The 27,578-nt window shown below is 39.9% G+C and overlaps 1 protein-coding gene across 6 annotated transcripts in view; it reads left to right on the top strand.

Moving 5' to 3' along the window:
- Nucleotides 1–16,139: 16,139 nt before the first annotated feature.
- PSPC1 (paraspeckle component 1) overlaps nt 16,140–27,578 on the top strand; it is a 106,049-nt gene continuing 94,610 nt past the window's right edge. For 5 of the 6 annotated variants that reach the window (XR_003967030.1, XM_030307292.1, XM_030307280.1 and 2 more), the window contains exons 1-2: nt 16,142–16,690; nt 25,049–25,350. Coding sequence is in view for 5 of the 6 variants with exons in the window: in XM_030307292.1 (XP_030163152.1) it covers nt 16,325–16,690; nt 25,049–25,350 (668 nt within the window). In the remaining variant the exon portion in view is untranslated. Of the gene's footprint in view, nt 16,691–25,048; nt 25,351–27,578 lie in introns of all 6 variants that reach the window. The other variant, XM_030307272.1, reaches the window with a different exon arrangement.

Raw genomic sequence — 27,578 nt, 5'->3', positions numbered from 1 at the left:
CTGAAGTCGGACGCTTAACCGACTGCGCCACCCAGGCGCCCCACTTGGGAGCTTATTTAAACTGCAAATGTCTGACATGTGGCTCTGGAACCTTCGCTTTTACCGTATTTTAGGGGATTCTGGTGCAGGCTGTTGCCAGATCACACTTTGAGAAACACTGCGCCTGGGAAATGGATTCCTTCCAACTGAATTCAGCATATGTGTGCTTCTGTTTTTGCTGCTGCTGGTGACAACAAAATCCTACCTGCCACTGCTGAATTTTTGTGTTCTACAGATGCCATAGCCATGTTTCACACATACCTGATTTATATACTGTGTTTCATCACCTTCCATTCTCTATAGGCCTTAAATTTAATTTGGAAATGGATTTTTAATTATATGTATATAACAACACAATACATCCCTATTTCATTTTACCTTATGAATATGAAGTGGGACATATTTTTTCCTAATTTATCTTGTAACCAAACCAACCAGTGTAGTTGTTTCAAAGCAACAGTGTTTTGTAGTTTTCAATGTACAAATCTTCTGTCTCATTAAGTTTACTCCTATGTATTTTATAATTTTTGATGCTGGGATTGCCTTCTAAAAATTTGTTTTTAAGTTTATTTATTTTGAGAAAGAGAGAGAGCAAGCACTAGGAGGTGAGAGCAGAGAGAGAGAGAGAGAGAGAGAGAGAGATTCCTAAGCAGGCTCTGCACTGTCAGCAAAGAGCCCAGTGCAAGGCTCGAACTCACAAACTGTGAGATCATGACCTAAGCCCAAATCAAGAGACAGACGCATAACCAACTGAGCCATCCAGGTGTCCCTAAAGATTTTATTTTTTAAGGAACCTCTACATCCAACATGGGGCTTAAACCCACAACCCCAAGATCAAGAGTCACATGCTCTTATAAGTGTGCCAGCCAGGCGCCCCATATTGATTGATTTTCTGATATTGAAACATCCTTGCATCCCTGGAATAAATTCCACTTGATCATGTTGAATGATTCTTTTCATGTATTGTTGAATTTGGTTTGCCGATATTTAGTTGAGGATTTTTGCATTTGTATTCATCAGGTATATTGGCCTGTAATTTTCTTTTTTGTAGTGCCTTTGTCTTCTTTTGGTATTAGGGTAAGGCTAGACTTGTAGAATGAATTTGGAGGCATTCCTTCCTCTTCATTTTTTTGGAATAGTTTGAAAAGGATAGATATCAACTATTTTTTAAATGTTTGTTAGGGGACGCTCAGTCAGTTAAGCATCTGACTCTTGGTTTCAGCATAGCTCATGATCTTGTAGTTAGTGGGCTTGAGCCCCATGTCAGGCTCTGCACTGCCACTGCTCGGGATTCTCTCTCTCCTCTCTCTGCCACTCCCCTGCTCTCTCAAAATAAATAGATAAAAACTTTTAAAAAATTAAAAAATAATAAATATTGGGGCACTTGGGTGCTCAGTTGGTTGAGCGTCTGACTTTCACTTGGGTGGTGATCTCATGATTTGTGGATTTGAGCCCCAAGTCGGACTTGCTGCTGTTACAATGGAGCCCACGTTGGAACCTCTGTCCCCCTTGCTCTCTCTGTCCCTCCCCTGTTTGCACACGCTCTCTCAAAAAAAAAAAAAAAAAAAAAAAATTGGTAGAATTAACCTATGAAGCCATTTGGTCCTGGGCTTTTGTTTATGGAGTTTTTTGATTACTGATTCAATTTCACTACTAGTAATCAGTCTTCAAATTTTGTATTTCTTCCTGATTCTGTCTTAGAAGAATGTATGTTTGTGGAAGTTTGTCCATTTTTTCTATATTGCCCAATTTGTTGGCATATAATTTTTTGTAGTGGCCTCTTATAATCTTTTGTATTTTCATGGTCTTGGTTGTAACTGCTCCTCTTTCATTATATTTATATTTCATTATATTTTCATTATATTTATTTGGGCCCTTTGGGCCCTTTATCTTTTTCTCTTGATGAGTTTGGCTAAAAGTTTATCAATTTCGTTTATCTCTTCAAAGAATCAGTTCTTTTTTTTTTTTTTTTTTAAAGAATCAGTTCTTAATTTCCTTGATCTTTTCTTTTTTTATTTTCAGTCTCTATATCACTTATTTCTGCTGTGATCTTCATTATATACTTCTTCCTACTTTGGGCTTTGATGTTCTTTTTGTAGTTACTGTAGGTGTAAGGGTACATTGTTTATTTGAGTTTCTCTTGTTTCCTGAGGTAGACCTGTATTGCAATAAACTTTCCTCTTAGAACTGCTTTTACTTCATCCCAGAGATTTTTGTTTGTTTGCTGTATCCCAAAGATTTTGGAATGTGTTTCAATTTTTGTATGCCTCCATATATTTTTTGATTTCCTCTTTGATTTATTTGTTGCCCCATTGGTTGTTTAGTAGCAGGTTCTTTAGCCTCTAAATGTTTGTAGTTTTTTTCCATTTTTTTTTCCTACTTTCTTATTACTTTAGTCAGTGAAGATGCTTGATATGATTTCAATCTTCTTACAAAAAATTTTTTTTGAGACAGAGGGAGCACAAGCAGGGGAGAGGGAGAGAGAGAGAATCTCAAGCAGGCTCCCATACTCGGTGTGGAGCCTCATGTGGGGCTTGATACCACAAACCTGGGATCATGACCTGAGCTGAAATCAAGAGTTAGCCCAACTGAGTCCAACCAACTGACCCACCTAAGTGCCCTTCAGTCTCCGTAAATTTATTGAGATTGGTTTTGTGGCTAACATGTAGGTCCATCCTGTGGAATGTTGCTTGTCTACTTCAAAAGAATGTGTATATTGCTGGTTTGGGGTGGAATGTTCTATATATATTAAGTCCATATGGCCTAATGTTCAAAGACGTTTCCATACTGATTTTTCTGTCTGGCTGATCCATTGATGTAGGTGGGCTGTTAAAGTTCCCTACTATTATTACTGTTGATTTCTACTTTTATGTCTGTTAATGTTTGTTTTATATATTTAGGTGCATTTATGTTGGGTTTGTTTTTTTTTTTCAATATTTATTTATTTTTGAGACAGAGAAAGAGCATGAACGGGGGAGGGTCAGAGAGAGGGAGACACAGAATCCAAAGCAGGCTCCAGGCTCCGAGCTGTCAGCACAGAGCCCAATGCGGGGCTCGAACTCATGGACTGTGAGATCATGACCTGAGCTGAAGTCGGACGCTCAGCCGACTGAGCCACCCAGGCGCCCCTGCATTTATGTTGGGTTTATAGATATTTACAATTGTTATATTCTCTTAGTGGCTTAATTGCTTTATCATTATGCATTGCCCTTCTTTGTCTCTTGTTACAGTATTTTTTTATTAAAAAAATTTTTTTAACATTTATTATTGAGAAACAGAGAGAGACAGAGCATGAGCATGGGAGGGGCAGAGAGAAGGGGAGACACAGAATTCGAAGCAGTCCTCAGGTTCCAGGCTGTCAGCACAGAGCCCAACACTGGGCTTGAACTCACAAACCATGAGATCATGACCTGAGCTGAAGTCAACCGCCATACAGACTGAGCCACCCAGGAACCCCATTGTCATATTATTTTTTTAAAGTCTATTTTGTGTAAGTAGTGGTTCCCAGCTTTATTTTTTCATTTCTGCTTGCCTGGAATATCTTTTTCTATGTCTTTACTTTCAGTCTCTTATGTGTGTGCCTGAAGTAAATCTCTTTTAGGTAGCATAAACATGAGTGGTTTTTTTTCTTTTTTCTTTTTTTTTTTTTTTTTATTCATGTAATCACCCTATGTGTTTTCATTGGAGGATTTAGTACATTTATATTGAAAGTAATTACTGATAGTTTTTGTTTTGTTTTCTGGTTGTTTTTGTAGTTCTTCTCTATTCTTTCTTTTCTTGCTGTCTTTTTTAGTGATCTGATGACTTTTTTATTGTTATACTTGGATTCTCTTTATTTTTTGTGTTTCTATTATAGGTTTTTGATTTGTGGTTACCATGATGTTTGCAAATAGCACCCTTTAAAAAAATGTTTGTTGGGGCACCTGGGTGGCTCAGTCGGTTGAGCGTCTGATTTCGGCTCAGGTCATGATCTCGCGGTCTGTGAGTTTGAGCCCCGCGTTGGGCTCTGTGCTGACAGCTCAGAGCCTGGAGCCTGCTTCGGATTCTGTATCTCCCTCTCTCTCTGCCCCTCCCCCGCTCATGTTCTGTCTCTCTCTCTCTCTCTCTCTCTCTCTGTCAAAAATTAATAAACATAAAAAAATTTTTTTTAATGTTTATTTATTTATTTTTGAGAGATAGAGTGAGAAAGTGTGAACAGGGGGAGAGGGCAGAGAGAGAGACACTCAAGCAGGCCCTGCACTGACAGCACAGAGCCTGATGTGGGGCTCGAACACACGAACCATAAGGTCATGACTTGAGCCAAAAACAAGAGTCAAGATGCTTAACTGACTGAGCCACCAGGCGCCCCAACATCCTTTGTTTATAGCAATCTGTTTTGTTAATGGTCATTTAAGGTCAAACACATTCTAAAAGCACAATTTTACTTCCCTCACAACACATTTTCTGTATTTGACATCAAGTTTCACATCTTACGGTTTTGTGCATCCCTTAACTAATTATTGCAGATATAGTTGTTTTTACTACTTTTGTCTCTTAGCCTTCATACTAGCTTTATAAAAGATTACTGCATTCTCTATGTGTTTGCTTTTACCAGTGAAATTTTTTCTTTCATAATTTTCTTACTTCTGGTGTTATGGCCTTTTCTTTTTGACTTAAAACAATCGTTTAATATTTCTTCTAAGACCAGTTTAGCAGTGATGAACTCCTTTAACTTGTATTTGTCTGGGGAACCCTTTATTTCTTCAATTCTGAATGATGATCTTGCTGGGTAAAATAGTTTTGACTGTAGGGATTTTTTTTCTGTTTGGCATTTTGAATATATCATGTCACTCCCTTCTGGCCTGCAAATTTTCTGCTGAAAAATCAGCTGACAGTTTTATGGGTGATCCCTTCTATGTAACTAGTTGCTTTTCTCTTGCTGCTCTTAGGATTCTCTCTTTAATTTTTGTGACTTTAATTATTATGTATCTTGGCATGGATCTTTTGGTGTTCATTTTGTTTGGGGTTCTTGATGGCTTCTGAATCTGGATGTCTGTTTCCTTCTCCAAGTTAGGGAAGTTTTCAGCTATTATTTCTTCAAATAAGTTTTCTGTCTCTTTCTCTCTCTTCTCTTTCTTGGACCCCTGTAACGCAAATGTTAGTATCCTTGATGTTGTCATAGAAGTCCCTTAACCTACCCTAATTTAAGAAATTCCTTTTTCTTTTTGTTGTTCCACTTGAATGATTTCCACTACCCTGTCTTTAGATTCATTCTTCTGTATCCTCTAATCTACTATTGACTCCTCTAGTGTATTTTTAATTTAACTTATTGTATTCTTCAGCTCTGATTAGTTTGTTTTATGTTTTCTATCTCTTTGCTAAAGTTCTCACTGAGTTCATCCATTCTTCTCCCAAGTTCGGTAAGCATCTTTATCCCCATTACTTTGAACTCTTTGTCAGGTAGATTGCTTATCTTTTTTTTTTTTTTTTTTTTTTAGTTCTTTTTCTGAGGTTTTGTCTTGTTCTTCTGTTTGGAACATATTTCTCTGTCTCCTCGTTTTATCTGACTCTCTGTGTTTGTCTTTATGTATTAGGTAGGTCAGCTACGTCTTGTGGTCTTAAAGGTAGTGGCCTTATGTAGAAGGTACAATTTCTCTCTGGTTACAAGAACCAGGTACTCCAGTGGTGTTCCCTGTATGGGCTGCATGTGCCTTACTGTTGTGATTGATTGGGTCATGACTACTGCATGTGTACTGGTGGGCTGTGAGACCTGGCCATGAGTGGTGTGGGTGTGCTGGTGGCTGGGTTAGCCTACACCGAGTGTCTCACTTCCAACACATGGCTGCAGGTGTTTTGGACATGCTGGTAGGTGGGATTTTCCCCCATCCTGGCCCCTGACTGTTGAGGGTGTGCTGTTGGGCTGAGGTGGCCCTCGTTCATTGGATCAGGAGTTACTTGGAGGGGTAGTGTTCCCTGATGAGGCTGCCTGCTGGGTATTGAAGGGCAAAAACTCATTTTGGAGGCGTGAGTAGTGCTAGCAACTTAGATGTAGATGGTCAGAACTGGTGCTTATCAGCATTAGGGCAACTAGACTGAAAGAGGGCAAAAAAATGACACTCATCAGTCCTTCCATGCCCAGAGAAAGTTTCTATAGATCCCTGCCCCTCTGGCACATGCTCTAAATCAGTCAATAAATTTTCACTTTTGGCCCAGGCTCTTTTCACACCGGTACCTCTTTGTTGGGCCTTGAAGTGAGTGAAATTGTGTGCTGCAAGGCCTTTAAGAGTACTGTTTTGGTTTCCGCTAGCCCTCTGGCTCTCCTGGAGGTAAGCCCCACTCATTTTCATAGACAGACGTTATGGGAGCTAATCTATCTGGCTCAGATCCCCCAGGGCAGGGGTTGCCCAATGTGAAGTTTGAATTCTTACTCCTTAGGGAATACCTCTTTGCAGGTGACATACCTCTTGCTTATGGGTTGCCATGCTAGGGGTTTGGTTCCTGATTAGACAGTGTCTTTGCCCATCCTACCCTGTGGCTTTTTGTTTATATCTTCAGCTGTGGAAAAACCGTTCTGCTAGTCTTCAGGTCATTCTCAGAAAGATTTTTTCTTTGTGTACTCACAACCATGGTGGATTCATGGGAGGAGGTGACCTCAGGATCTTACTACTCTGCCATCTTTCTCATTTTTCCTTGGCATTCCATGATTGTAAAAGGGTCAATTTTCCTAGAAGACATAATAATCTTTAACTTTTAATGTGCCTAACAACAGAGTATCAAAATTCATGATGGATACAGTTGCATGGAGAAATAGATGAATCCACAATGACAGTTGGAAATTTGAACACCTTTATCAGAAATGGACAGATCCAGCAGGCAGAAAATCAGGAAGGACACAGTTGAACTTTACCATCTTTCAACTGGATATAATTGACATCAATAGACTACTTCACCAGACAATAGCAGAGTACACATTCTTCTGAAGATCACATGGTGATCACATGGTGAATGCACCAAGAATGATCACATTCTCAGACATAAAAAATACCTTAAATTTAAAAGAATAAAAATTATATATGTTATCTCAGATCACAGTGGAATTAACATAGAAATCAATAATAGGAAGATAACTGGAAAATCCTACAATACATGGAGATTGAATAACACATGAGTGAAAGAAGAAATCTCAAGAGGAATTTAAAAATATTTTGAAGTGGAATGAAAATGCAAGTTATCGAAATTTCTAGGATGCAGCAAAAACTGCTTAGAGAAAAATTTATAGCCTTGAATGCATAAATTAAAAAATAAAGTCTAATCTATAATCTAGGTTCCATGTTAGAAACCTGGAAAGAGAAAAGCAAATTAAATCCAAAGTAAGCAGAAGAGGGGCACCTGGGTGGCTCAGTCAGTTGAGCCTCTGACTTTGGCTCAGGTCATGAGGTCACAGCTTGTGAGTTCGAGCCCAGTGTCGGGCTCTGTGCTGACAGCTCGGAGCCTGGAGCCAGTTTCAGATTCTGTGTCTCCGTCTCTCTCTGCCCCTCCCCCACTCACATTCCTCCCCAACCCCCCGGCAAAAGAAACATTAAAAAAATCAAAGTAAGCAGAAGATAAGAAATAAGAACTACAGTAGAAATCAATTAAAATGAAAAGTAGATATTTTAAAAAATATTTTTTAATGTTTATTTATTTTTGAGAGAGAGAGAGGAAAACACAGAATCTGAAGTAGGCTCCAGACTGAGCTGTCAGCACAGAGCCCAAAGTGGGGCTTGAACCCATGGACTGCGAGATCATGACCTGAGCCAAAGTCAGACACTCAACCAACTGAGCCACCTTAAATTGAAAAGAAGATATTATAGGAAATCAATAAAACCAAAAGTTAGTTCATTGAAAAGCTCAGTGAAATCAATAAGCCTCTAGCTGGGCTAACTAGGAAGAAAGAGAAAGGACACAAATTACTAATATCAGAAATGAAGGAGGGGACATCATTACAGATCCCATGGATATTAAAAAGATAATGAAGATATACCATTAACCCTTCTATGCCCACATATTCGATAGCCTAGGTTTTTTTTAAAACTCATTTATTTTGAGAGAGACAAAGACAGTGCAAGTAAGGCAGGGGCAGAGAGAGAGAGAGAGAAAAAAAAAATCCCAAGCAGGCTCTGCACTGTCAGCACAGAGCCCAACATGGGCTTCGAACTTATAAAACCATGAGATCATGACCTGAGCCTAGACCAAGAGTCAAAGAGTTGGTTGCTTAACTGAATGAGCCACCCAGGTGCCCCTAGGTGTTTTTTTTTAGATTTTTTTTTTTTTTTTGAGAGAGCAGGGGAGGGGCAGAGGTGGGGGGGACAGAAGATCTGAAGCAGGCTCTGCTCTGACAGCAGTGAGCCTGATGCAGAGCTGGAACTCACAAATCGCAAGATCATGACCTGAGCTGAAGTGGGATGCTCAACTGACTGAGCCACACAGACACCCCGATAGCCTAGATAAAATGAACTAATTCCTGCAAAGGAACAGTCTGCCAAAAATCACACAAAAACTAATAGGCGATCTGAATAGGCCTGCATTTTTTTTTTTTTTTTTGAGAGAGAGAGAGAGAGAAAGAGCATGAGCAAGGGAAGGGCAAAGGGAGAGGGAGCGAGAGAATCTTAAGTATGCTCCATGCTAAACACAGAGCCCAATGTGGGGCTCAATCCCATGACCTTGGGATCATGACCTGAGCTGAAGTCAAGAGTTGGAGACTCCACTGACTGACCTACCCAAGCTAGTATAATTAATAATCTTCCAAAAAATAAAGCACTAGTCCCAGTTGGGTTCACCGGTGAAGTCTACTAAACAGGTAAGAAAGAAATTATACCAATTCTCTATAATCTCTTTCAGAGAGTAGAAGCAGAAGGAATTCTTCTTAATTCATTCTATGAGGCTCACATTACCTTAATACCAAACTAGACAAACACATTGCAAGGAAAAAAAAAAAAAACCACTACAAACCAATATCTCACAGGAACATAGATAAAAACATCCTTGACAAAATATTATCAAATTGAACCCAACGATGTGTAAAGAGAACGGTACATCAGAAGCAAGTGGGTTTATCTCAGGTATGCAAGCCTGGTTCAACATTCAAAAATCAATTAATGTAATTCATCACATCAACAGGCTTAAGAATAAAATCACATGGTCTTATTAATAGATGCAGAAAAGGTATTTGACAAAGTCCAACATTCGTTTTTTAAAAAAATTCTCAGTAAACTAGCAATAGATGGTAACCTCCTCAACTTGATGAAGAATATCTACAAGAAACCTATAGCTAACATCATGCTTTATGGTAAGAAACCCAACTGTTTCCTGCTGAGATGAGGAACAAAGAAAGGGTATCCTCTCTCTCCACTGCCATTCAACATTGTTCTAGAAGTCCTAGATATGCAGTAAGACAGAAAAAGGAGAAACAAGGCATAGAGATTGGGAAAGAAGAAATAAAACTGTCTTTGTCTGCAGATGATATGAGTATAGCAAGGTTGCAGGACACAAAAATGATTTTAAAAGTTAATTACTTTTTTTAATATACCAGCGATGACCAAGTGGAATTTGAAATTAAAAATACAATATCATTTACATCAGTGCCTGAAAACATGGAATACTTAGATATAACAAATTACAAGATCTATATGAAGAAAACCACAAATCTCTGATAAATGAAATCAAAGAAAAGCTAAATAAATGGAGAATTATTTCATGTTCATGGATAGTAAGACTTAATATTGTCAAGATGTCAGTTCTTCCCAATTTGTTCCACAGATTCAATGCAATCCCAATCAAAATGCCAACACATTTTATTTTTGATATAGACAATCGGATTCTTAAGTATACATGGAGAAGCAAAAGACCCAGAATAGGCAACACTATATTGAAGGAAAAGAATAAAGTTGGAGAACTAATGCTACCCAATTTCAAGACCTCCTATAAAGTTACATTAATCAAAAAAATACTGTACTGGAGAAAGAATAGACAAATCAATGAGACAATAGAGAGCCCAGAAATAGACCATCATAAAAACAATTCAACTGATCTTTGGCAAAGGACAAAGGTAATACATACTATGGAACAAAGATTGTCTTTTCAAAAAATGGTGCTGAACAACTGGACATCCACATATTTCTACAAAGGAGAGAATCAACACACACACAAAAACCTTACACTCACTCTTCACAGAAATTAACTCAAAATGGATCACAGACCTAAATTAAAACACAAAATTATAAAAAACCATGGAAGAAAAATGGAAGAACATTAAAAAAAATTTTTAATGTTTATTTTTGAGAGAGAGAGCGGGGGAGGAGCAGAGATGAGAGGGAGACAGAATTTGAAGCAGGCTCTAGGCTCTGAGCTGTCAGCACAGAGCCTGATGTGGGGCTCAAACTCAGGAGCCATGAGATCATGACCTGAGCCGAGGTCTGACACTTAACTGAGCCACCCATGTGCCCCTGAAGAAAATTTAAATGGCTTTTAGTTTGGTGATGACTTTTTAGATACAACACCAAACCAAAGGCATAATTTATGAAAGAAAGAAGAATTTATGATGAACTTCATTAAAATTAAAAATTGTGGGGTGCCTGGGTGGCTCAGTTGGTTAAGCATCCGACTGTTGGTTTCAGCTCAGGTCATGATCTCATGGTTCGTGAGTTCAAGCCCCACATCGGGTTTCACGCTGACAGTGTGGAGCCTGCTTGGGATTCTCTCTCCCCATCTCTCTATGCCCCTTCCCTGCTCACTCTCTCTGTCTCTCTAAAATAAATAAATAAACCTAAAAAAAATTTTTTTTTTTAAATTTCTACTCTGCAAAAGACACTGTCATGAGAATAAAAAGACAAGCCATAGGTTGCCAGAAAATATTTGCCAAAGACATCTGATAAAGGACTATTATCCAAAGTATACAGATAACTTTTAAAACTCAACAATAAGGAAACAACCTGATTGAGAAATGAGCCCATGGCTTTAACAGACACCTCAGAAAAGATATATTGATGGCCAGTGAGCAGATAAAAAGATGCTGCATGGGCACTTGGGTGGCCCAGTCAGGCATCTGACTCTTGATTCTGGCTCAGGTCATGGTCTCACAGTTTGTGGGTTTGAGCCCCATTTCAGGCTCTGCGCTTACAGTGAGGAGCCTGCTTGGGATTCTCTCCCCCTCTCTCACTCACACTCTTTTTCTCTCTCAAAAATAAATAAATAAACTTAAAAAAGAAAAGAAAAAAGCTGCTCCATATGGCTATTTTCCGGGAAATGCAAACTAAAACAAGAGGGAGATACCACTACACCCTGAGCAGAATTGTCAGAATCTAGAACACTGACAGCACCAATGCTAGTAAAGATGTGGAGAAACAGGATCACTCATTCACTGCTGGTGGGAATGCAAAGTATAGCCACTTCGGAAGACAGTTTGGCAGTTTCTCAAACACTAAACATACTGTTAACATGATCCAGCTATCTCACTGCTAGGTATTTACCCGAAAATGTTGAAAACTTATATCCATACAAAAACCTGCACACATATCTATGGCAGCTTCATTCATAATCACCAAACTTGGTAACAACCAAGATGTCCTTTAGTAAGTGAATGGATAAATCAACTGTGGTATATTGGAATGGATAATGGAATATCAGATAACGGAATATTATTCCATACTACAAAGAAATGAGCTATTTAGCCATGAAAATACATAGAGGAACCCTAAATGCATATTACTAAGCGAAAGAAGGCAGTCTACAAAGGCTACACACTGTATGATTCCAACTATATGACTTCTAGAAAAGACAAAACTATAGAGACAATAAAAAGATCAGTGGTTGCCAGAGGTTGGATGGGGAGAGGGATGTAGGTGGAGCACAGTTTTACTTTTTTTTTTTTTTTAAGAGAGCAGGGAAGGGGCAGAGGGAGCGGGAGGGAGAGAATCTCAAGCAGGCTCCACACCCAGCACTGAGCCCAATGTCAGGGTTGGATCTCATGACTGTGAGATCACGACCTGAGCTGAAATCAAGGGTCAGATGCTTGACCGATTGAGCTACCCAGGTGCCCCCACAGAGGAGTGTTAGGGCATTGAAAGTACTCTGTACAATACTATAATGGTGGATACATGTCATCATAAATTTTTCCAGACCCGCAGAACGTACACCACCATGTGAACCCCATTGGACTCTGTGTGATCACAATGTGTCAATGGAGGTTCACCAACTGTAACAGAGGTGCTATTATTGTCCATTAGGCTGATAATGGAGAAGACTGTGCATATGTAGGAGCTAGGAATATATGGGAAATCTCTGTACCTTCCTCTTAATTTTGCTGTGAATCTAAAACTTCTCTAAAAAATAAAGTCTAAAAAAATGACAATAATATCTACCTTCAAAGATCGTTATGAAAATTAGTCAGTTAATAAGTGCAAAGCAATTAGAATAATGCCTGGCAGATTTTGCCTGGCATCTAGTTGGTAGAAGCCAGTGATGCTGCTGCACATCAAATAATTATTTGGTCCAAAATGTAAATAGTGTTCAGGTTTAAAAAACCTGCTTTAATGCTTCTGAGGTACCTTGATGTGGATGGTCTGACTAGGGAATGAGGGTAGCTAAAGAAGAGAGAAGGACTTAGACCTGTGTTCTTCAACAATTGAAATGAAGATTCCTAAGAAAGACATAATGACTGAGGAGTGGCCAGTGAAGTATAAGAGAGAAAGAATACCAGAAGAATATGATTGTACAGAAGACAGAATTGTGTTTCAAGAAGGTAGAAGAAAAGTGGCCAATAATAGTAACATTTATGGGGTCAGAATATTTTCCAAAGTTTAGACCATAATTCATTTACTATGCACAATAACTGTCAAGTAGGTATTTCCCATGGTGGAACTCGGGCACGGATCTACAATGTCAAATGCTGCTGAAAAGTCTGAGATTTAACTATTGCATCTGATAAAGTAGAGGCTGTTGCCCATTGTGTCAAGAGAGGTTTCAGAGGAATGGAATGTGGGGATAGACATCCAATTAATGTGGCTTAAGGAAAAATAAAATGATGAGCAAATGAAGACAGAAAATACAAACAGTTCTTGGGTTTCCTTCCTTCCTTCCTTCCTTCCTCTCTAGTAAAGAAACAGCTAGAGAACAACATGGGTCTAAGAAGGATTTTTTTATTACTTATTTTTTAAACATTTATTTTTTTTTAAAGTTTATTTTTGAGAGAGAGAGAGAGAGAGAGAGTATGAGCCAGGAGAGGGGCAGAAAGAGAGAATCCAGCACGGAGACTTACACAGGGCTCAATCCCAGGAACTGTGAGCTCATGACTGGAGCCTAAATCAAGAGTCAGACGCTTAACTGGCTGAGCCACTCAGACGCCCCTTTCCTTTTTTTTTTTTTTTTTTTAATTTAAAAAAAAAATTTTTTTTTAACGTTTATTTATTTTTGAGACAGAGAGAGACAGAGCATGAATGGGGGAGGGTCAGAGAGAGGGAGACACAGACTCTGAAACAGGCTCCAGGCTCTGAGCTGTCAGCACAGAGCCCGACGCGGGGCTCGAACTCACGGACCACGAGATCGTGACCTGAGCCGAAGTCGTCCGCTTAACCGACTGAGCCACCCAGGCGCCCCGCCCCTTTCCTTTTTTATTTTTAAGGTGATAGTTATTTCAACAGTTTGTTTTGTTTTGCAAATGGAAATAGTTCAATACAGATCAAGTGACTGACTAGATAACTGCAGAAGCAAAGTGCTTGGAAAGAAGATGTTATCCAGTGGGTTGGCCTTAAGAGGGGATCATTGGCAATTCATTCTTGTAATAGGAGGGATGGGTAGGGAGGGTAGAGGTAGGGAGGAGTATTGGTTTGAGGAGAGAGAAAATAGTCTGAAATTGTTAGGTGAGAGAAATAACTAGGGGCTGAGGTCTTACCTGACATTTGTGGTTGTAAATTTAAAGAGTGGTGAGAAAGCTATTACAGGGAGAAGGGAGAGTGAAGAAGAGGGAGAGTGGGAGAGGGAGCATAAACTCATGCTTATGTGGTCACAAGCTTTTTGGAGCTAGGTTTTTTGTTAAAGGAGAGGGAAAATGTTCTCCAACTTGCAAGGGGTCATGGAAAATGTATCCCATCCTCAAGTCTGGTGACCCATAAATAGAGGAAAAAAACCCATCCCCTTCTAGGGAGCCTTCTTGGCTGTTAGGGAAACAGTCCTCAGAGGAAAACCATGTTCCAGTTAAAGCAGGAAGATGAAGATATTCAGAGAAAAAAATGAAAGATTGAGGATTTTGCTGATGACTTGGGAGTGAGATTCCAAGCACTCAACAGAAGGCTTTGGAGCAACTGAGAGGGCTGCGGGGAATTGGGTTAGACTCAGGAATTTACAGAGCTATACGGGGATTAGAGTGTGGATGATTAGAATTTTGGTGGCAACTAAGGTAAGTAGGGATTAGTCTTGATGGTATTTTATTTTTATTTCTTTGGATAGTTTGAAATTTTTTGTTTAAAGTATAATTTAGATACAGTAATGCTGAGCCTTTTAGTGCACAGTTTACCAGGTTTTGGTAAATACAGTTGTGTAGCCACCACCTCAATAGTTTCAACATTCCAAAAATTTCCCTGTGTCTCTGTGCAGTTAACCCCTCACCCCTCCACACTCTTGGCAACCACTGATACATATTCTATAGTTCATTCCTTGTATTGGTGAGTATATTCTATTATGTGAGTGTACCATTGTTTACCTATCACTAGTTGGACATTTGGATTGTTTCCAGTTTTTACTAATTACAAATAAAGCCCCTATAAACACTTGCATATAGTTTTTTTGTGTGAATGCAAATTTTCACTTCATTTGGATGGTTAGGAGTAGGATTGCTTTTCTAAAGTAAGCATATGGCTTTTTTTCTTTTTTTTTAATGTTTATTTTTGAGAGAGAGAGAGCGAGCGAGCACGCACACAAGCGGGGGAGGGTCAGAGAGCGATAGGGAGAGACAGAATCCAAAGCAGGCTCCAGGCTCTGAGCTGTCAACGCAGAGATGGATGTGGGGCTCCAACCCATGAACCTTGAGATCATGACCTGAACCCAAGTTGGAGGCTTAACCAACTGGGCCACCCAGGTGTCTTTTTCTTGTTTTTTCTTGTTTTTTGTTTGTTTGGTGTTGTTTTTAAGATTTTATTTATTTGAGAGAGAGAGTGAAGGGAAGGGATGGGGGGGAGAGAGAGAGAAAGCGGGGGGGAGAGAGAGAGAGAGGAGAGGGGGAGAGAGAGAGAGAGAGAGACAGAAAATCTTAAGCCGGCTCCATGCCTGCTAGAACTCACCACCCTGCTATCATGGAGATCATGACCTGGGCTGAAATCACCGCTTCAGGGACTGGGCCAATCAGGCAACCCTAAAGGACGCATATGTTTAGTTTCATGAGAAACTACTGAAATGTTTTTCAGAGTGTGAATTCATTTCTTTTTAACACTCACTGAAGAGTACCTGCCCATGTGCCAGGAGAGGTACTGGGCAGAATCGAGTAGTTTGGCACACGCTGTATGGCTCACAAATCTTAAAATATTTGCAGTCTGGCCCCTTATAGAAAATGTTGACCCTTCTCACAGAATGTGGTCCGTAAGAGTTCAGAATTTCATAAGCAATTTCATGGAGTCCTTCTCTGAGGTGAATAATCAATAGCACAATTATTTTATAGTCTCAGTAAATATAATAAAAAGCTTGCTGTCGAAACGGGCTGAAATAAATGTGTTTTTACGTGTTTCAATTAGTGGGAAACATCTTCAAGGCTATGCATAAAACCTGCAAATTTTCATTTTTTCATAGTCACTGAAAATTGAGCAGGATATTTAAAATATGGATGTTCCCCAATCACTGTGTTTTCACACACTGCTGCACACATCGCACAAATTTTCACCCGACGCCGTCCAACACTCGGCTAGCTAACTTAGGTCAGGAAACCGCATTTCCGCCAGCCTAGGAGGTTGCTTGAACCCGCAGCTCTAGTAACGTCGCGCTCCGGCGCACGCTAGCTACCGTGCCGGTTAGCGCCGATACTGCGCAGGCGCGTCAGCTCCGGCGCCGGCCTTTGCGGTGGGGCGGGACTTACGGCCGGCGTCTCTTCTTGTAGCTGCGGCTTGTGGCAGCGCCATTTTGAACGTGCAGCCGCCTCGGGCGGGAGTCCTTCGGGGTAGGGCATCCGGCGTGGCGACCTAGGTGTCTTCTCTGACTTTGTCCTTCCAGATTCCGTCTCTGTAGGTATATATAGTGATACGGCTATAGATCTAGAATTCTATCCGGTATAAGTGAACTCACTAAGATGATGTTAAGAGGAAACCTGAAGCAAGTACGCATTGAGAAAAACCCGGCCCGCCTTCGCGCTCTGGAGTCTGCGGCAGGCGAGAGCGAGCCGACGGCCGCCATGGCGCTCGCGCTGGCTGGGGAGCCGGCGCCACCTGCCCCGGTGCCCCCGGAGGACCACCCCGACGAGGAGATGGGCTTCACCATCGACATCAAGAGCTTCCTCAAGCCGGGCGAGAAAACGTACACGCAGCGCTGCCGCCTCTTCGTGGGGAACTTGCCCACGGACATCACGGAGGAGGACTTCAAGCGGCTCTTCGAGCGCTACGGCGAGCCCAGCGAGGTCTTCATCAATCGGGACCGTGGCTTCGGCTTCATCCGTTTGGTGAGTGTCGGGCCCCGGCCGCAGCGTTGTCCGGGGAAGGGGGCGTGAGGGAGCGGGGCGCCTCGGCGAAAGCCCTGGGCACAGCCGCGGCCCTTTCTGTGGCCTGTGAGCATCGCGGCGCCTGTCGTCCCGGTCTTCCCCCGGCGCGGCGTGGTAGCCCCGTGTTTCCGACGAGCGGGCCGGGGCTCCCCGGCCCTCCGCCGTGGCCGTCGCCGACGTTTCGGCTGTGCGCGCGGCGGCCTCCGCTGGCCCGCGCCCCGGGGGCTGCGGCTCCCCCGCCTAGGGGTTCCCGTCGCCTGCTTCCCACCGGGGGCAGGGGAGGGGGCCGCCGTGTTTTGGGGTGAGACTTCTCCCGGCGAAACTGTGTCGTGAGGGCCTTAGATACGGATTTGGAAGGGAAGCTCCGGTCTCACCAGAAATTTCGTGGGGCATGGAAGAGCAGCCAGCGGACTCGCTTCTTGAAAACGTTTTCCGAACGATCTCCCTGGTTTCAGCCAGACTTGGAAGCGTTTAAAGGTAAACCGTGTCGTTTCTCACCCCGCCTCAGCGCAGCACATCTTCAACCGCCTAGTTCTGAAACGCTGCAGTATCTGGACGGCGTTGGATTATCGGATAGCTGATGTAATATGCGTCCTCTCCCAAACATTCTGGAAGTTTCTACGTTGTTTTTTTTTTGGGGGGGGGATGAATTATATATATAAAATCATATATAAATATATTTAATATTTTATGGTCATGTTTTGTTGCCGGAAGAGTACACATTTTACCTTTTTTTTAGTCCAGATCTTAAAAAGTTTTCCAATATCATGCAAAAACTGTGCCTCCCTTACATCGAACAAAAAAATTCATCAAACAGCGAGGGTATACTCTTCTTAACAGGGCAAATATCTACGCTCTTCAGTTTTCCTGAGTGCTTTGTGGTGAATCATTGTCACTTACACAGCTTCATTGTAATTCATATTTAGATGCTAGGCTTTTTCCCCAAGAAAATAACTTTGTTGGAGACATTTTTACACAAGTACTTTTTCTGCGTGTGTTGCCTTTCTAGTTTGACCCTCAGATTTTATGCGCTTTGCAGTTTGTGGAAGCTTCTTTTTGGAACTTTAACTTTCAAAATTGCGTTCTCTTCATGATTGACCCAGGCAAAATTTTAATGTGTAGACAGAATTGATTGTAATTTTGTGACATTGTATTTTTTTTAGGGAGAACGTTTGAACATCTAAAATCTTAAATGGCTTCAAGAGAAGGGTAAATCTTCATAGAATATTAATGAGACCTGAAAATGTCCTTGAAATTCAAGTTAAATAATCAGTGCGTTTTAAACATAAAATTATAAATCATTACCTTTAGGACAGTAGGGAAACAGCCTGTCATTTGGTAAAGTTATTTTTAATATAAATCCAAAAGTTATTTTAAAGGAAGTGAGGTTAGGCAACTTTTAGTAAACTTTCCAAAAGGATGTTATTTAACATTTTCATAGTCTTTAGCTTCTGGCGCCATGTTGGTCTGTTCTAAAGTTTACATTCGGGAGGAAGAATGGTGGGACTCCATTTCCCTTTGTTTTGGGAGCCTTGCACTTAAAAATAAGCCAATAGTAAATATCTTAACATGGAAAAATCTTACTCCTTTCTGTCTTTAAAGCTACTAAGAATCCTTTCTCCTTTAGTGTATTATTGGCCCTGCCAATAGAACTTTCTGTAGTGATGGAAAATGCTATGTGTATGTGCTGTCCGGTGTAGTAGCTACTAGCCATATGTGACTCTTGAGCGCTTGAAATGTAGCACTTGTGCCTGAGGATTTGAACTTTAAATTTTACTTACTTTTAAATTTAAATAGCCACCTGTGGTTAGTGGCTACTGTGTTGGACAGCACAACTCATTGCTATTAGTTTCTTTTTTTTAATTTTTTTTTAATGTTGATTTATTTTTGAGACAGAGAGAGAGCATGAATGGAGGAGGGGCAGAGAGAGGGGGAGACACAGAATCGGAAGCAGGCTCCAGGCTCTGAGCCATCAGCCCAGAGCCTGACGCGGGGCTCGAACTCACGGACGGTGAGATCGTGACCTGAGCCGAAGTTGGATGCTCAACCGACTGAGCCACCCAGGCGCCCCTAGTTTCTTTTTAAAAAAAAGTCTTAATGGGATTATGAAATGGGGAGGTGGGAGGGGCTGCTGTTGTCTGCTCCTTTGGGATATGCTCCTCTAAACCTGTCATGTTATTTTTTGGTGTAGGAATGTTAAAAATTTGCCAGTAGGAAATTAGAATTTAGCTTAAAAGATTTGACTTTATGGATAACTTTACTGTTTAATCTGAGCTCTATGATAAACAGGTAAATTTAAAAGCTTTAAGTATTTCTGAGTTATGTATCTTTCTGCTTAGGAAAACAACATAGTGTATACCTGATCTGAACGTAAGTAATGATATAGTGGCTGTAGTGTGTAGTGGTGGTGTAGTGGCTCTAAATAGTGGCATAATTTTATCTGATATATATTTTTAGATTATATTTTCATTTAAAAAACAAAAAATTTTAATGTTTATTTTTGAGAGAGAGAGAATGGGGGAGGGGCAAAGAGAGAGGGAGACACAGAATCCAAAGCAGGCTCCAGACTCTGAGCTGTCAGCACAGAGCCCGATGCGGGGCTTGAATCCACAAACTGTAAGATCATGACCTGAGCTGGAGTCGAACACTTAACCAACTGAGTCACCCAGGTACCCCAAAACAATTTTTTTAATGTTTATTTTTTGAGAGAGAGAGAGACAGAGCCCGAGAGGGGGAGGGGCAGAGAGAGAGGGAGGACACAGAATCTGAAGCAGGCTCCAGGCTCTGAGCCATCAGACAGAGCCCCGTGTGGGTCTGGAGCTCAAGAACCTAGAGATCATGACCTGAGCTGAAATTGGAGGCTTAACTGACTGAGCCACCCAGATGCCCCTGGAAATACTAAATGCAAATAAATTGTCTTACACTGGTAGTTGTCGTTTTCCAGTTAATTGGTAAGGTGAGACAACATTTTTGAGCTGTTATAGGATCAGCATTGCTCATATGTAATGGTTGGGAAAAAGAATTTAAGTGGCATTTCCTCATAAGATCATAAAGCCATATTATGATGTGAGCCTGTGGTACTTTAGGGTTGAAATAGACTGTTTATTTTGGATACATTTTGTGGAATTTTAGACCTAAAAGCTTCTTTTTAGGTTTTGGCTTGTTACTGACAATTTAGATTGGATAAATTAACTGAAAAGTAGTAGTGCATTTTTTAAAAAAAGATTATATGTATTATAACCTTTTAAAAAAAGATTATATTATATGTATATATGTAAGTAATCTCTATACTCAGAGTGGGGCTTGAACTCACGAACTCCAGAGCCGCTCACTACTCAGACTGAGCCAGCTAGGTGCCCCTGTGGTGCATTTTACAGCTAGTTTAATGTTGTTAAAACTGGTATTAGTTTGATCTGAACTCAGTTTCTGCTTTTATCTTTTTCTTCCCCCTACTTTTAACTTTAGTAAACCAGACTTCTGGAGCGGTGATTTATAGACGTGTGTTCCCTGTCCAGCAGATTCAGGTATCCTCCCAGTGTAAGCAGAAGGCCACTTATATTCCCTACTATTCACGCTAGCAGTGCTGACTACCCCATCTAAAAACTGTCTCACCTCATCAGTTAACTGGGAATTTGTTGGAAATGCAAATTCTAAGGCCCACCCAGGATCCACTGAAACAGAAATTGTGGGTTGGGGCCCTCAATCTTGGGTTTTAGCTAGCCCTCCATGTTATTCTTATGTTTGCTAAGGTTTGAGAACCACTGTTGTAATTAAAGAGTTAAAAATCAACTGAATTTAATATAGTCATCGCGGATTAAACCCTTTCCCCTCGTGCTTTTTGTTTTTAAGTATGAAATGCTGTGTGTTTCTTATGGAATGTCAAACATTAGAGAAGATGTTGCACAATCTCCTTAGTAGGCCTGTCTAGCATATAATTTCAAATGCTCTTTTAGTTCAGGGAAGTTTTCTTACTACAGTTTTAATTTTAGTGAAAGATTGTCCCCTAACACATTAAATGTAATCACTGTTAATCTTTCATTTTTCCATAAAAAATCAAACCATACTATATACTCTGTCGTGTTTTGAGGTTTTCATTTAATATATCTGGTATCTTTTATGTCATGAGATTGATTTTTAATGACCGTATTGTATTTCACAGTATGAATGGACTGCCATTTACCCGATCAACTTTCTATTGATTGACTTGAAGGCTGTTTCCAATTTATCTCAGTGGATTAGTACTATTACAGTGGGAACTTTTAACTGTTAGTTGAACAATGAGAAAAATATCAGGTGCTTTGGAATGAGCCTTTGGAAAGGATCCAATGTACATCATTTGACCCTATTACAAGCAGTCTGTAACTTGGGATAGTCACCTAGTTTCTTGATACTTTTTGTATTATTTTTAGTTAAGAACCTGTACTTGTACTTTTTATACAGAGTAATGCTGGGACACTAGCTGAAAGGAGGGATTTATGATGTATTTGGTAGAGATTATGAATTTTGTATAGATCTTTGGCAACTTATTTCTTTTGTTTGTTTTTACTAAATATAATTTATTGTCAAATTGGTTTCCATGCAACACCCAGTGCTCATCCTCACAAGTGCCCTCCTCAGTGCCCATCACCCACTTTCCCCTTTCCTTCATCCCCCATCAACCCTCAGTTTGTTCTCAGTATTTAATAGTCTCTTATGGTTTGCCTCCCTCCCTCTCTGTGACTTTTTTTTTCCCCCTTCCCCTCCCCATGGTCTTATAAGTTTCTCAGGAACCACATAAGAGTGAAAACATATGGTATATGTCTGTCTCTGACCAACTGATTTCACTTAGCATAATACCCTCCAGTTCCTTCCACGTTGCTGCAAATGGCCAGATTTTTTGGCAAGTTGTTTCAACCTCTCTAGGCCTGTTTACCTATAAGTGAAGTGGGGATAGTAATAACCCACTTTATAAGATTGTTGATGAGACCAGTAGAAGATAATGCATACATATTTGTGAATATATATAAAATAATGAAGAGCTGGAATATACTACCTGCTTAGTAAAAGTTACCTCGGTATCATTATTCTGAGTCATGAAGTAAACAAATATTTGGTTTCATTTCAAACACATAATTTTAATTGATTTTACAGATACTTTAGTACAGATTTACAGCAGTGGTTTTTGAGCACATGCATGCCAGTGGGGGAGGGGCCTACTGAAAGGGAGAGAATCCCAAGGAGGCTCTTTGTCCTTCCATCTCACAAACCTTACAAACAGTGAGATCATGACCTGAGTTGAAACCAAGAGTTAAGCGGAGGCTTAACTGATTGAGCCACCCAGGCATTGCAACCCCCCCCTTTTTTAGTAGGCTCTGTACCCAGCATGGAGCCCAATGCAGGGCTTGAATTTACCACCCTGAGATGAAGACCTGAAGCTTAATCAGCTGAGCTACCTGGGTGCCCCAACAGCAGTGGTTCTTACATGGAGTGGTTCTGCTTCCCAGGGGACATTTGACGATGTCTGGAGACATCTTTCATTGTCAGAAGTGGGGGTTGTTTCTATTGGCTTATTAAGTCTCCTGTAATGCACAGACCCCCTCCCTCCCCCCCCCCCCCCCAAGAATTATCTTGCCCATAATGTCAATAGTGCTAAAGTTGAGAAACTCCGGTGTGGGATTATTTAAAACCATGAAGAGTATAAACTTTGAAGAAGGATCATGGCATTGAAAATTCCTGACAGCATAAACATTTCATTTGGCTCAAAAGTATTAAAAATTGAATTCATTGCCAACTGTAAAAAAAATTACTTGATTTAACATAAAAATTGGGGATTTTCTGCTTCCTCTGTGGAAAAACAAAATATATGACATTGTGATTATACTTGACTGAATTTGAAGAGGAGACATCCTCTGGAAGCACTTTTCACTTTTAGAAAGTCCTCACCAAGTTCTCTTTATTCTTCTACCCCTAACATTTTATTATGAAAAATTTCAGATACATAGAAATGAACATCCATAGATCCACCATCTAGATTCATACTTAAGTTTTCTTATAATGTGTTTTTCACGTATCTATTCATCTTTTCATCCATCAGTTCTTGACTCTTAAACACTCCAGCATGCTTATTATTAAAATTTTTTTTTAATGTTTATTCATTTTTGAAAGGCAGAGCACAAGCAGGGGTGGGGCGGAGAGAGACGGGGCGGGGGACACAGAATCTGAAGCAGGCTCCAGGCTCTGAGCTGTCAGCACAGAGCCTGACGCGGGGCTCGAACTCACGAACCGTGAGATCATGACCTGAGCCGAAGTCGGATGCTCAACCGACTGAGCCACCCAGGCGCCCATCCAGCATGCTTACTAGTAACTAGAGTCCAATATTATTTTTGAGGTATTTGACCTCTGCATACAGCAAAATGAACAAATTTTCAGTGTACAATTTGGTGATTTTAGATAAATAACATTTGTTTAATTCAAACTATCAGGATAGAGAATGTTATCATCTCTTGAAATTTCCTCCTGTCCCTTCCCATTCCCAATTAAACTTAACAGCATTATTCTTATTTTTAATATTTGTTTATTTTTGAGAGAGAGTGAGCAGAGAAAGGGCAGAGAGAGGGGGAGACAGAGGATCTGAAGCACGCTCTGCACTGTCAGCACAAAGCCCGATGCGGGGCTCCAACTCACAAACTGTGATATTGTGAACTGAGCTTCAGAAGTCAGGTTCTTAACTGACTGAGCTACCCAGGCACTCCATACTTAACAGCATTTTAATTCAAGACTTCATTCTTAAAATCTACCTCTTAAGAGTTGTTGGGTCATATGACAGATTAGGTGCAAAGTGCCTATCCCCTGTTAGATATTTATTAAATGTTTGCTGGTATTACTATGTTAAGAGTAATTTTAATTAAAAATTTCTAAGGGTAATTTTTAAAAAATAGCCATTTTGAGGGGCACCTGGGTGGCTCAGTCGGTTGAACATCCAACTTCGGCTCAGGTCATGATCTCACAATCCATGCATTCGAGCCCTGCGTCAGGCTCTGTGCTGACAGCTCAGAGCCTGGAGCCTGCTTCAGATTCTGTGTCTCCCTGTCTCTCTGCCCCTCCCCTGCTCATGCTCTGTCTCTCTTTGTCTCAAAAATAAATAAAAACATTTTTAAAAAGTAGCCATTTTGAGTATCTGTAAAAAGGTTAGATTTGTTGGGGCACCCCGAGGCCCAGTTAGTTAAGCATCTGACTTCGGCTCAGGTCATGATCTCACAGTTGGTGAGTTTGAGCCCTGTGTCGGGCTCTCTGCTGTCAGCACAGAGCTTGCTTTGGATCCTTTGTCCTCTCTCTGCCCCTCTTCTGCTCGTGCTCTTTCTCTCATAAATACACATTAAAAAAAAAGGTTAGACTTGTCTTTGTAAAATTAGTTCTATAGATTTTTGTGTAAGTTGTAGTAATTTAAAGTTGTTGTATTTTAGGTATTAAATAAAGATCTGTTGTGACCTTAGGACTTTTTTCATAAGACAGTATATTTTTACTCTTACTACAAATGCATATAAAACCTGTTTAAATTCTCACTGTAGAGTTCTCACAACACAAAGGAAAAGAACATACTTATATTAAACTTGTTTGTTGATGTTTAGATGTCTGTATTCTATACCAACTTTGAATTCTTCAAGAAGGAAGTTCTCTTGTGGTTTCAGCATTGAACATATTTTCTAGTGTATAAACGGGTGTGCACTTGATTTTCTGTATAATGGAGATAACTCTTACAGCCCATGAATGTATGTGTTTGCTTCTCTCAATATAATGGAGAAATGTGTAGCCCATGAAAGTATTTCAGGAGACCTGGTTAACAACATCTGATAGTAGTTTTCACAGGAAATGTAAAAAATGAAAGAGGAAAGGGGATTTGTGTAGCATTGGAGAGGTGGGTTGTTTTAATAAAAGATATAAATATCAAAAAACAGTATATACTGAAAATTATTCTGTTCAGTAATAGCTTCTAGTAACAGGTGCTTGGTCTCAAAAAGTAATTATGATTTTCTTTTAATATATGTAAGAGATTTAAAAAAGATACTGTTGTGAATATTTAATAGCTGGTAATTTGTGTATGAGTAGACCATCTTTGATGACTTGGGACATTGGGGTTGGGATTTTCTAATTAAAATGTTTACAGTTATTTTTTGAACACTTAATAAAATGCATGTGATACCAAAATCGAAAGACACAAAACAAAGTGACCCTATCAGCCATTTCCAAAAGCTACCCAGCTCTTCTCCCTAGAAACCACTATTTAAAAGTATTTGTGTTTATTACTATCATCTTTAAAAAGTGATTTTTCCTCCTAAAAAGGAATCCAGAACACTGGCTGAAATTGCAAAAGCAGAGCTGGATGGCACCATTTTGAAGAGCAGACCTCTCCGAATTCGTTTTGCTACACATGGAGCAGCCCTAACTGTCAAGAACCTCTCGCCGGTTGTTTCCAATGAGCTTCTAGAGCAAGCATTTTCCCAGTTTGGTCCAGTAGAGAAAGCCGTTGTGGTTGTGGATGATCGTGGTAGAGCTACAGGAAAAGGTTTTGTAGAATTTGCAGCAAAACCTCCTGCACGAAAGGCTCTGGAAAGATGTGGTGATGGGGCATTCTTGCTAACAACGTAAGTTTTAAACATCTCATCATCCTGTGCAGTTACATATGGGCTTCTCTCTCTGTGCTGAACTTCTGTCTTTCTTTATACAGTTCATACTGTCTTGTCATATGGTAAGTAGGTGTTGAATAAGTATATAGTGAATATAAAGAGGAATTTTTGTGTGATTCCAAGAGTCATACTTCAGACTTCAGTGTATTGATTCATACTTGAATCTTAGAAATGATTTGTATTACGATTTTTATTCAGTTTACTGAATGTTATATGCAAAGTAAAATTTTATATTTAAATAATGAATGGATGAATTACATTTTACTCAGGTTTTTTTAAGGCATAATTTGCATGAATTAAAATGTTCCCAATTTTAAACATAGAACTCAAGGAGTTTTAACAGATGTATGTAACCTAGCACCACAATCAAGATCTAGAACATTTTCATCATCCTGACGAGTTCCTTTATGCCCTTTTGCAGTTTCTCTCTACCCCTTAACCCTGTCCTAGATAGCTATTGGTCTTTCTGCTCTTACAATTAGTTTGTCTTTTGTCTTTTCTGGTTATTTCGTATAAGTGAAATAATTTGTACTCTTTTGTGTCTCATATCTTTTGCTTAGCATAATGTTAATGAGATTCCATCCATATTATTGTATTAGTATTTTGCTCACTTTTATGGCAGTTTTATTCCACCATATGGACATAATTACAGTTTGCCCAGTGACCTAAGGGTGGGTGAATGTTCGAGATGCTCTCAACTATTAGCCATTGTGAATAAAGCTACTATGAACATTTCTGTACAGGCTTCTTGTGAACATTATACTTTCATGTGGCTTGGGTAATTAGGGATAAATGGCTGAATTTTCAACTTCATAAGAAACTGCCAAATTGTTTTTCAAAATGGTTGTGTCATTTTACATTCCTACAAGCAATGAGTGAGAGAGTTCTAGTTGCTCCATACTTTCACCAACACTTGATAGTTTTAGTCTTTTGGATAGTCTAGTATAGGAGTGTCTCCTGGTGAGTTTAAATTTTATTTTGCAAACAACTAATGATTAGCATCTTTTCATTTGCTTTTTGTCTATTTTTATATCTTTTGTGAAGTATCTTGAAATTTTTTGCCTAGTTTTTAAATTTAGTTTTTATTTATTTATTTATTTATTTATTTATTTATTTATTTTTTAACGTTTTATTTATTTTTGAGACAGAGAGAGACAGAGCATGAATGGGGCAGGGGCAGAGAGAGAGGGAGACACAGAATCAGAAGCAGGCTCCAGGCTCTGAGCCATCAGCCATCAGCCCAGAGCCCGACACGGGGCTCGAACTCACGGACCGCGAGATCATGACCTGAGCTGAAGTCGGAGGCTTAACCAACTGAGCCACCCAGGCGCCCCTAGTTTTTATTTTTAAAAAATATTTATTTTGGAGAGAGAGAGAGAGCACAAGTGGCAGAGGGGCAGAGAGATAGAGGGAGAGAGAATTGCAAGCAGGCTCCATATGGTCATCGTGGAGCTCGACCTGGGGCTTGATCTCAGCAGACCATGAGATCATGGCCTCAGCTGAAATCAAGAATCAGATGCTTAATTGACTGAGCCACCCAGGTGTCCCTGTCTACTTTTTAATTGGGTGGTTTGCCTTTTCGAATTAAAACATCTGGATACAGGTCTGTTTTAGGACTATTTCTCCTAGTATGTGGCTTGCTTTTTAATTTTCTTAGTAGTGTTCTTCAGAAAGCAGCAGTGAAGTATAATTTACATTTTTTTTCTTTTATGATTTATGTTTTTTGGATCCTTGTATGAAAATTTTTTCCCTTCCTAAGGTAGCAAAGCTTTTCTTGTCCTTTCTTAAGACATTTTATAGCTTTTTTTTTCTTTTTCTTTTTTTTTTTTTTTAAAGTAGGCTCCATGCCCAGTGTGGACCCCAACGTGGGGCTTGAACGCATGACCTTGAGATCAAGATCCAAGCTGAGATCAAGAGTTTCACGCTCAACTGATTGAGCCACCCCAGCATCCCTAGCTTTTTTTATTTATACCTGTGATCCATTTTGAGTATGCTGTGAGATAGTAGATTTTTTTTTCCATATAAGTGCCATTTGTTGCAGCACCAGTAATTGTAAAGATTATGATTTCTCCTTTTTTACCATTTATCTTTATCAAAAATCGAGGGGAAGAAAATCTGCACTCTTTCATTTCACCAATTGGTGTGTCTTTTACACCAGTACTGTCTTTCACTCTTTTTTTTTTTTT

The sequence above is a fragment of the Lynx canadensis genome, chromosome A1 (genome assembly GCF_007474595.2).
Source record: "Lynx canadensis isolate LIC74 chromosome A1, mLynCan4.pri.v2, whole genome shotgun sequence".
Taxonomy (NCBI): Eukaryota; Metazoa; Chordata; class Mammalia; order Carnivora; family Felidae; genus Lynx; species Lynx canadensis.
The sequence above is the reverse complement of the archived record's forward strand: the minus strand, read 5'-3'. Positions and strand labels throughout refer to the sequence as shown.